This window comes from Brassica oleracea, chromosome C7, assembly GCF_000695525.1.
Source record: "Brassica oleracea var. oleracea cultivar TO1000 chromosome C7, BOL, whole genome shotgun sequence".
Classification (NCBI taxonomy): Eukaryota; Viridiplantae; Streptophyta; class Magnoliopsida; order Brassicales; family Brassicaceae; genus Brassica; species Brassica oleracea.
Window position 1 is genome coordinate 38,135,689 of NC_027754.1, and position 10,365 is coordinate 38,146,053.

A 10,365-nucleotide genomic window follows, 5' to 3' on the forward strand; every position below is an offset into this window, starting at 1 on the left:
TATTTGTAGATGGCAAGTCCGAGCAAATCTACAACGACGTGGTTGCTCGGGTTGAAGACCGCCAAGCTGACCCAGCAGTCTACCGACGGATTACCCGTCACCTTATCCACACTTGAAGTGGATAAGATTTACGAGGAGGTAAATTTTCAAAAAATTTAATTTTTTATTATTCATTTAATATAACTTTAAATTTTTACTAACAATATTTATTTTTTGTTTTTAAGGTTGTCCCTAAAAAAAAGGGACGGACGTTGGGGATTGGTTCCGTCAACGATGTTCCGAGAGCGACATCGTTTTATGGTCAGCGACGGGATGATGAAGTCAATGAGCTGCGTAGAGAGTCCGCTCAGCTACGTAACGAGTTGACCGCGACAAAATCCCGTATGGGTGGAGTCGAGGGTTTCTTGGACGTTATTGCTGCCACAAATCCGGAATGGGAGTCCATGTTGAGGAACATGCGACAACAACGACGAAATAACGAGGAAAACCGCCCTCGTTAAGGTGATGTTTTCTTGTAGTGTTATTTGTTATTCTTTGCTATATTATTTATGCCATAAATACATAGATATGTAAATAAAATAATTTTCTAAATATTTCTCCCATTTTATTATATTGGTGATTCACAATATGAATTTTTTTTATTTTACCTCAATTATTTGAAATGATTTAAAACAGAAATGTAACAAGAACCGAAAAATTTGAAATTTTTATATATCCATACCACACAAAATATCAAAATATTCAATCACTTTAACCAAAACTCAACTTCATATATAACCAAAATTGTTCATATATTTCTAAACCAAAAACCACAACCAAACTGAAATCAAAAACCAATAAAAGCAAATTAGAGTTCAACGAAAACCGAAAATGCCTATAGCGAAATAAATTAGTTAACAAACAGTTATATCAATACATTTTTCAACAAATATATTTCCGCACTTCAAAATCTAGTAGTTTATTAAATTTGAAACATGTTCTCATAAATAGAAAAATTCTAAAAAACAATTTGCAAATACATAATTGATTTTAATGTGCAAACATGTCATTATTTTAGATATTTCATTCCGCGCGTTATCAGCTAGTATAACATAAATAGCAATCCTGCTTCTGTCATGGAGATCTTAATGTGTCTCTCTCCCTAATTTCTCAGAGCACAATCAAAGTCCAATAATTACCATATGGTGTTCTATAACACAAAATCGCACAAACTTTTCTAATGAAAGCGAAGAGTATTATTGATCAAAAACTTAGTGACCAGCAGCAGACGGCAGCATCAGTTCTTCACATAAGCAAATCATATAAGATTGTGATCTCTGAAACTAAACAAAAATCTCACAGTTCTTATACTTTTCTAGTTAGTTCAAATGAATGTGCAATTAACAAAACAAGCGTGTACTGGATCAAACTCGCCAATACCATGAAACTTAATCCAATTATTCATTTAACTCGAATCATATATGAAACTGTGTAACTAAACAGTACACTCAATGAAAAATAGTTCCGAAACATGAACACGATTTTATTAAAGAATAAAAAACAGTTTTTAAGAGATTATGCCCCTGCAGAGCATCAATTTCATCCATAGAAGAAAAGTGTGATCTAACTGAAGCAAAGAAAGAAAAAAAGATACTTTTGATTACCAGAGTGACTCCCTCAACTCGAACTCTTATCTTTGCTTTCACCCCCAACTGCATCTTTCACCAACTCCAACGGTCTCTCATCAATCACTTCATCGATTATCCCAAACGCCTTGGCCTCTTCGGGAGTCATGAAGTTATCCCTGTCCATGTTCTCCGCAATCACGTCGATAGGCTGGCCCGTGTGTTTCGCATAAAGACCATTCAAAGCATCCCACACACGAACAATCTGCTTCGTGTGAATCGTTAAATCCTTGGCCTGGCCGCTATACCCACCTGAAGGCTGATGAATCATAACGGTTGCGTTCGGAAGCGACCGCCTTTGTCCCTTGGCACCCGCTGCCAAGAGGAGAGAGGCCATTGATGCAGCCTGGCCTAGACAGATTGTGCTTATCGGAGAACGAATGTACTGCATAGTATCGTAAATTGCAAGACCTGCATCAAAGATACAAAAGATGGTCCCCAAGATCATGAGACTGTGGATAAACCAGCAACAAAAGGAGTTGATTCACTAGAGATTTTGTAACAACCCGCCCCGTGAGAACTATCCGACTGTGGGCCCCAGGCTGGCCCTGCAAACCCTACACTGACTCTCCTATGTAGGTTATTGATGCGCTTGACGTTATTCGAACCACCAACAACCTAATTATGGGGCTAATAAGTGGGGTTGGAGTCGGTGCCCTGCAGGGCTGTGAACCTGGGTCTACGGGGATCCACGGGGTTGTCACAGCTTTGTATAACAAATAATTAAGATTCAGCAGCCTCTCATTGCAATGAATCAAGTTGACTAATTTAATTGCAGAATCCAAAGCAAGTAAGCATCGAACAAAGTCGTGGCCGTCGATTCCCAAATCACACTATCAAGAATCTTTGACGAAAGCTAAACATAAGAAGTTAATGGAAATGCAAAGCGTTACCGGCGGTGACGTGGCCTCCTGGTGAATTGAGATACATATGGATCGGCTTGGAAGGATTCTCGGATTCGAGGAAGAGAAGCTGGGCTACGACGACGTGGGAGGTGTCGTCGTTGATCGGGCCGTTGATGCAGATGATACGCTCTTTGAGCAGCCGAGAGAAGATGTCGTAAGCTCTCTCTCCTCGAGACGAGTGCTCGATTACCATCGGAATCAGACTGTAGCTTCTTCTCGCGGATGCGGTGGTCGGAGTTGATAGCCGCTTGGCGCCGGATAAGAGACCCCTCATCATCATCGGAACTCTAGGGTTTGTTGCTGCTCCGAGAGAACGAGGAGAAGAGCGATCTTCTCGATATATCGAACGAACTCGCTAAGGCGTTTCAGATTTTTATTCTTTCTTTTTTTCTTTGCTTTTGTTTATTAGAAAAATTATTAAAATGATTTTTTTTATTGCGACATTTAATTCCAACATACACACAAAAATACATTAGTGCCTGATCTAACACTCACTCATCACAACACATTGTTTTTTTTTAAATAAATGCAATGCAGTGCAAATGTACACTCTACTTGTATTTTACCTACTAGCTTCTCTTAGTCCATAGCCTTTTTGTTTCTCCGACCAGTTAAAGGCTTAGGCAATCCGTCAAAGATAGACCTTGCCATGGCTGCTTGTTGGAGCAAATCTGCTTTCAGACTCCACTTCGAGCTTTGCCATAGCGATGATGAACCCTTGTTGTTGTTGTTACTGAACGGTTCTTGCAGAACAGAGGCGCTAAACGATTTCCTCACGCTTGAGAAGCTGTCTCCCACAGGAGCATCCATCAGATTGATTGGTACTGGATTGAAACTACCAGTATCTGCTGACAAGTTAGTTTTGCTCGCTGCTTTGGGTCTCAGCGCTAAACCTTTCTCGGCTATTGCAGAAAACCCGCCACAGCTGCTTCTGCTCTCCTTCTTCAGAAGCAGCTCCGGGGTTCTCGAACTGAAATCAGCTTCGGACTTTTGGCGTCTTCTCGTTGGTTTATCGGAATTAACTTCCTTGGATTGGTAGGATGATTGGTTGACCTCGGCGATAACTGCATCTACCAAGCTTCTGGATTTTCTGTGCTGGTTTAAGGGTGTACTGGTGGCTGGGGAGGGTGTGAGGTACTGATCATTGTCTTCTTGGGGATAAGAAGCTTCAGAAGCTCTCTTGTTTGTTGGTTTCAGACCATAGTAACCTTGCAAGGAGTCCATGGCTGGAGAGATCTTTGTCTCTGAAGGCTTCAGCTTCAATGACTGGAAGGGGTCAAACACGTCTTGGAGGTTGCCATTGTTTGCTGATGATGAAGCTGGCTCGGAACAATCCTCTCTGCAAGTATCAATCATGGAGATAGGATTAGTTGATATGTGGATGCCCTTTTATGCAAAACCAATAAATTCAACTTTAAAAGTACCCATGGTTGAAGGAGGCGTTAGATAAGCAAGGGGAAGGAGGATGCCTCCCAGGTAATGGAATCCGGAGAGACTTGAGAGCAAACATCTGAAGGTCAGTTACAAGCCCATTTAGCTTCGTAATATCTGCTACCTGAAAATAGCAAAATCTTTTTTAAGATACAAGAAAACAATAAAAGGCATTTCTAAAGAACACTATCAAAAAAAGCATATAACACTCAGAAATTTCGATAGTGAGGGTCACGAGACTGGATATATGATTATAAAGGTGCAGCTTTATTTATTTAACTTTCCCCACTATGTCTTGACTCATAAATTAATAAAGTTAATTCCTTATATATTAAATAAAAATTTCTAGAAACTTAATAATCAGAGCACAAAGCGTTTACAATTGGATCATCTCATCTTAAGCTCAATCTCCTCGTCGATTACTGCAAAATACACATAGAAACAATACCTCAACTCCATACTTTATGGCAATGCCGGCGAGAGTATCGAACTTGGAGACACGATGCTCGATATAGCCAGCGCCGTTGGAGAAGGAGCAATTCAGGGAGACGGGAGAAGTCGCCGACGACGGCGGAGACGTGGTGGGAGAGGAGATACGCAGGATTCTCGAAGCAGATGATTTCGAGGGACTCCAGTCGCGGCATCTCTCCGACGACCGATCAACGAAACCGCCGTAACAACCACCACCACCGCCGCCACGGAATTTTCTGTTGCCATATTCAAGAGTCCCAATGCAAATAGAAACTCGCCTCCCTCGATCCGTTAGCATTTGATTTCTTCTCTATACCTATTCTAAGATCTGTTCAGAAGAAAACGAGAAAACGAGGAAGAGACGCTTGAGAGAGGTTAAGGAAAGAGAGGTGAAAACTCGTGGAGTGAAAGAAACGATTTTTCTCCTTTAGGTTCGTTGTTAGCTTTTCCTTTCCGGATTTTCCGGGAAAAAAAAAACGAACGAGAGATCTCTGCTCCTCCCCCCTTCTCGTCGCCACAAAAATATATCTTTTCCTTTTGAATTTCAACGAACCAACAAATTTATTATTGTTAAAAAAAAAACGTGACAAACAAAACCGCGTTACAACTTTGGATAGAGTGTATGTATGCATCATCTCTCTAGACCGTGTTTTTTTCAGACTCGGTATGATGTCGGCGAGGGAATTAAATGAGAATATCCCTTTAAGAATATTAAATGGGTTATATGTAATAATGTTTTATTACATTGCAAGCATAGATTAGATTTAAATTAAATTCAATCTAAATCCACCTAACAGTCAAAGAAAGCTTCCCTACAAGAAACAATAATGAGGAATAGATTTAAAAAGAACTTTGTAATGCTGCAGTAGTACATTGTAACAAGGAATAAGATTAAATTAAATGATTTATGGTATATCTCATTCATGCATGGTTGGAATGTATACAGGTACTTTATAATGCATTAGTATCAAAACACAGCACAAGCTTTACAAAGAAGTACCGAAAAAAAAAGAAAACGAATCTCTCAATTCACCTTTTCTTCATCCGACATATCGAAGCAAGACTCCATCGTTTCCAAGCACAAATCCTTTCTTATCATCCACAAATCTACAAAACACACAGATATGATTTAAGAAAGCTGATTAGTTTGTTTGTAAAGCAGATTGCGGGTTGATGTTTGATTACAGGACTCTTACTTGACCGCGTATAGATTAGCGGCGATATTATCAGCAGCTTTGTCACGGTTCCATGACTTTCCTCCGTTTCTTGTTCTCAGTAGAATCCCACTACCTCCCGCTGCCCACGCTTCTTCCTGCAATTACACAACAACAAAAAGTGTAATAATCTGAGCGGCATTCAAAGATTTGAAGGATGTCAGTGTAAACTCATCATGTACCTCTGAGCGATAACCAACATCTAGGATACCAAAGCCACGGCTTTGTACTGGAACTTCATCAAACTCCTCTGAAATCTAGACAGTGGATAAAACAACTGATTGGAACATTGGAATAGAATTCAAATCACAAGAAAAAAACAGTGTTTCTTTTCCTTGTTTTTGGTCCAGTCCAGGGAATAGCAGACAACAAAAAAAATGAACCTCAATACGAGTTTTGTTAGGTATGATAAGAAAAGGAAATGTTCAGGAAAGATACAAAAGAGAGGAGAGTCTTGTTGCAGTACTTACCCCAGTGCCTTTGCTAAGATAAAGTCCTCCACCTCGAACAAGAAGCCAAAGACCACCATCAGCTCTCCATCCCATGTTCTGAATTCTTCTTGCAACTGCTCTATTGTGTGGTTGCCAGTAAGGCTGCAATGTTCCAATATTATGGTCAATGACGGACATAAGTGATAAGACCAACCATACCACACACACACACACAAAAAAAAGAAGAAGAGGAATTGGACATCGCTTGTAAGATGCATGATATCGTCTACCTAGAAACACTAGTTCACTCTTATCACTAGTTACTTAGTTCAAAAGTCGGGTAGATGGATACATGCTAATACTCTTATTTACATTTGATTTAAATCGTGCTAAATAATCAGCTAAAACGAAATTAGCCATGCGAAAACTGGCTGGACTAAGCATGTGCACTACAACTTCACTTAGAAATGTCCTAGGAAGGACAAACTACATATCCTTAAGTGAGGCTCACCTGCCCAGGCTCCCATGTCAAAAAGAAGTTACCACGGCTCGAAACAGCAACATATCTTCCATCTGGTGAACGATTAACAGCACTGAAGGTTCCCGTGTAGTAACTAGCACCACTGATTCCACTCGAGACTGTTCTGTAAAATCATTGGAAATATACAGAATCAGGTACTCTACTTTGTCAATTTCCAGCACAAATACATTTTGATTTTGCCGTCTATATCAACCAGAATAATCAAAAACCTGTTCAAAGTAGCTGAAACGGTTTCCTGAATAGCAGCTTTCCAGTTATATCCCTTGTTGGAAGTAACATAGATAGCACCTTCATCGGTAACCATCTCTGCACTCTTCTCTCCAGTCGCCTCTATAAACACCTACACAACACCATTGCAACAACAAGCTTAACATTCTCCATAAGCTCTGAAACCACAGGAGGAAACAGGCTTTAGCAAATACCATATCACCAGGAAGCTGAGAGCTAAGGGGGATTCTATCCCAATTCTCGCCAGCGTCAGCAGTGTACAACAAGATAGCAGGCTTGCCAATGATCCATCCTTCTTTGCCTTTGAAGCTGATTGAATTGAATCTGTAATTGAAATCCTCTTCTTCAGCTGAAGGGATTGATCGTGGAGCCCAAGTGTTTCCGCCGTCTTTGGTCTCTAACAGAGTCTGCCTCGTTCCCAGTAGAAACCCTAATTGATTTCATCAGCAGCATGATTAGTAAGTGATAATCTTAACCTTAAGATTCGTAAGATAAAAAGGAGGTACCGCGGCTAGGCTCGTCGGGGACGAAAGCAATGTCGAGAAGAACGACGCCGGGATCGATTGGGAGGAAGACTCGTTCCCATTCGGATAACTGTTCATCAGCTTTAGCTGGTCCGACGATGGAGGAAAGGGAGAGTGATACCGCCGCAGATTGGTAGAGAAGATCCCGCCGAGTGAGAGACAACGAAGAAGATGAAGATGGTGGTGGAGGAGGAGAAGCGGAGGCTTTAGGTATGAGGCGGTGAGATATTCGTTGAGGGAGACGGAAACGAGGAGATACAGAGGGCTTGGAGAGAAGATAACCGTCGCAGAGTTGCAGAGACGCCATTGAAGTGTGACCTTCTTTCACTCCCGCCACATATCCTTTTTGCTTTCTCTCTCCTTCTTATCTGAGTGGTGGTTATCTAACGTCTACGTAGTCCACCACGTGTCGAGATATGATTCATTAGTCACTTCCCTTCCTTTTGGTGTCAAACACTACAGAAATTTTAAGCCCAACATGAATGAATAAGGCCCATAGAATAATAGCCCAAATACTCCACATTCGTTGGAAGAAAGCTTTTGATTCGAGACCAGAAAAAATGATAGCGGCTTGAAATAATATTTTCATTACTTAAAAAAGACACCAAGTGAAGACAATTACCTATATACGTATATACAAGCTGCCAATGAGTCGGCAGAAACTCTTTGTAATAGAGGACAAAAACCTTTTGATAAATAGTGACTCATAGATATGATATTTAGGTGGTTTGTTTACGGTCGGAAAATTCGGATGGTTCTTGTGACTTGAAGACGACAAAAGGGACATCTAGCGACTGAAGCTGAACATTCCCGACACAAGACATGTCCGCATGGTACAATGGTTAAGTCCACTTCTTTGATCAGGCATATCTTGCAAATCCACTGTGATTTCGCCGTCTCTGCTTCTTTAAGAGAAGCCTCTGCTCTCTCCTGCAAGAAAATCAGAGACAAATACAAGTTTTTGCTATCATCATTATGATTCTAATTATTGGTTTTCGAGTATGGAGGATTTTATTGTAAGCGAACCTGTTCAAGTATATATGCTGCTTGAGAGTCTTTGAGTTCTTCTTGAAGGGTTATGGTTCTCTGTAGTAAAGATTGATTCTCCAGTTCCATGTTGATTCCAGCTGCAGAGAGCATCTCGTGGACCGCCTCAACTAATTCTTTCGCTGTGACTCGACCATATTGCGTTTCATTCACAGGCTGCAGGTCACAAAGCACAAATCCAATCAATCTTACACAGATGGTTTTAACCTTAATCATGAACATGAGATAAGATCAAACAATCACAAGATGATGGATAAAAACAGTATGCATTTTGTCTCCTAGTATTATATAGATAATACAAACATAGGACAAGAAGCAAGTGTAGCTCGCGAGATATGTAACAAACCTGGCTAGAAGAACTTGCTTTGTTAGTTCTGGAACTGTCTGAACTCCCTTTAGATTTGTTATCAGATACTGCAGGGAGCACCTCGGCCAACGACGAGGGACCTTCATTTTCAACCGACGTGCCTCGGAAGGAGAAAACTTGAGATGAAAGTAATAGACCAGTCTCTCCAGGTGTCATTTCAACCTTAAATCTGTAAAGAGCTTGGCCTGCAGAAGGTCGAACATCCTCTGGGACTCTTCCGTATCTCAGTTTGTCTCCTTGCTGGATTTTCCAAGCAACAATCTCCCCTTTGTAGAATGGTCTCAGAGGGTGAAGCTGTACTTGCACAGCATCCTGCGGCATTATTTCTTGGCCAACTGTACTATCAACAGCTGTGCCGGTGTTGGTAAGAGCATGAGAGCTTAGTCTTAGGCAAGCGGAAATTTCAGTTTCAGATCCCTCAGGACATGAAAATAAAGATGCTATAGGCAAGGAAGTTGGAAAGCCTAGAACCTCGCTCACCACTGTTGCCATGACATCCAGTAAAGAAATGTATCCAGGCGGTTCAGCAACTAGGATAGATGTTCTGTGGAGATTGATGTAATACATTGTGCGATGACGGGATTCATTCTCCCATTCGGGAATGATGGACTCCTTAGACACGAGGGTAACGTCAACGGAGTTTGGCAGGAGAAGAAATCGAGTATATATATTTCTGATGAATTCAATTTTCTCTGCAGCAGATTGAAGAGAATGTTGGACATCTTGAAAAGATAAGTCATGCACGGTGGTTATCTGGCGGCTCACAGTCCATAAAGCAGCTTGAAACGATTCGCTCTGTAACTTCCTTCTAATAGCCTTCAGTGATATGGACCCTATCTTGTCTAAGCTTTGGATATGCTCAGAGCTTTCAAGTTCCTATGTTAAGAAGAAAGTATTATGAGATCGTTTAACATAAAGCAAATATAACAAAAAGAAAGCTTGAGAAAAAGCAACGGATGCCATGCATACCTCAATAACCACATCAGAAAGCTTTCTCACACCCAAATCTAGACAGATCCTCTCCGGAAGAAGTGGATGAACAAGTCTTAACCTTGCAGTGTCTATGTATTTCACATAGCGTGACCCAAAGGAATCGACATAAACACAAGACCGTGCATGGACAAGTCTGCCGCCATCATCTGGGACTATCGCATCTGAATTAATAGTGGAATCATTTGGTGCCTTTGTTGCATTTATTTCATCGCAGAGAAAATGAAGAATTTCCATGACAGCTCGAAGCTCGTTGGGGTTCAAACGCCGATAACCACAGAGTTTTTGTAACTTGGAGAGGATATCCTTTGCAGCTCCAACTGAAAGCACATCGTTGAGTCCCAAATCTTTAAGGATCTTCAGAAAGGGTAGATAGAGACTAGGAAGTTCAAATGCAAAAGGCGATAGGTTGATTGGTAGGCGAACAAAAAGGGAGCTTGCGCCCACCAAGCGTGTTCCGTTTGCAGCTGGTAAAAAGGCCACCTTTTGCAATTCCAAAATATCTGGATGACAAAAATTACAAAGGGGGGGGGGGGGGGGGGGGGAACACGA

The 10,365-nt window shown here is 41.1% G+C and overlaps 4 protein-coding genes across 6 annotated transcripts in view; all 4 read right to left on the minus strand.

Moving 5' to 3' along the window:
- Positions 1-1,064: 1,064 nt before the first annotated feature.
- LOC106303504 (ATP-dependent Clp protease proteolytic subunit 2, mitochondrial) lies at positions 1,065-2,971 on the minus strand. Of its 2 annotated transcripts, XM_013739757.1 has the most exons (3): positions 2,558-2,971; positions 1,644-2,075; positions 1,065-1,322 (listed from the first exon to the last, which is right to left on the minus strand). In XM_013739757.1, the coding sequence occupies exons 1-2, from the start codon at positions 2,847-2,849 to the stop codon at positions 1,657-1,659; spliced, it is 711 nt and encodes a 236-aa protein (XP_013595211.1). In that variant the 5' UTR covers positions 2,850-2,971; the 3' UTR covers positions 1,065-1,322; positions 1,644-1,656. The 2 variants fall into 2 exon arrangements, with proteins under 2 accessions (XP_013595211.1, XP_013595210.1); XM_013739756.1 differs by lacking the exon at positions 1,065-1,322 and having other exon boundaries at positions 1,458-2,075; positions 2,558-2,970.
- Positions 2,972-2,983: 12 nt separating this feature from the next.
- Positions 2,984-5,079, minus strand: LOC106303501. The gene is made up of 3 exons (XM_013739754.1): positions 4,449-5,079; positions 3,994-4,124; positions 2,984-3,908 (listed from the first exon to the last, which is right to left on the minus strand). The coding sequence occupies exons 1-3, from the start codon at positions 4,767-4,769 to the stop codon at positions 3,149-3,151; spliced, it is 1,212 nt and encodes a 403-aa protein (XP_013595208.1). The 5' UTR covers positions 4,770-5,079; the 3' UTR covers positions 2,984-3,148.
- A 263-nt stretch (positions 5,080-5,342) lies between these two features.
- LOC106303503 (photosystem II stability/assembly factor HCF136, chloroplastic) lies at positions 5,343-7,763 on the minus strand. Its single transcript, XM_013739755.1, has 8 exons — positions 7,392-7,763; positions 7,080-7,315; positions 6,867-6,997; positions 6,628-6,760; positions 6,156-6,278; positions 5,868-5,942; positions 5,668-5,783; positions 5,343-5,578 (listed from the first exon to the last, which is right to left on the minus strand). Exons 1-8 carry the CDS (start codon positions 7,714-7,716, stop codon positions 5,512-5,514), a joined length of 1,206 nt encoding a protein of 401 aa, XP_013595209.1. The 5' UTR covers positions 7,717-7,763; the 3' UTR covers positions 5,343-5,511.
- Positions 7,649-10,365, minus strand: part of LOC106303500 (sacsin) — a 17,949-nt gene continuing 15,232 nt past the window's right edge. The window contains exons 10-14 of one of the 2 annotated variants that reach the window (XM_013739752.1): positions 9,793-10,316; positions 8,803-9,699; positions 8,436-8,612; positions 8,032-8,339; positions 7,649-7,865 (exon numbers count right to left, since the gene is read on the minus strand). In XM_013739752.1, the coding sequence (XP_013595206.1) occupies positions 8,142-8,339; positions 8,436-8,612; positions 8,803-9,699; positions 9,793-10,316 (1,796 nt within the window). In that variant the 3' untranslated portion in view covers positions 7,649-7,865; positions 8,032-8,141. Of the gene's footprint in view, positions 7,866-7,973; positions 8,340-8,435; positions 8,613-8,802; positions 9,700-9,792; positions 10,317-10,365 lie in introns of those variants that run through there. The other variant, XM_013739753.1, reaches the window with a different exon arrangement.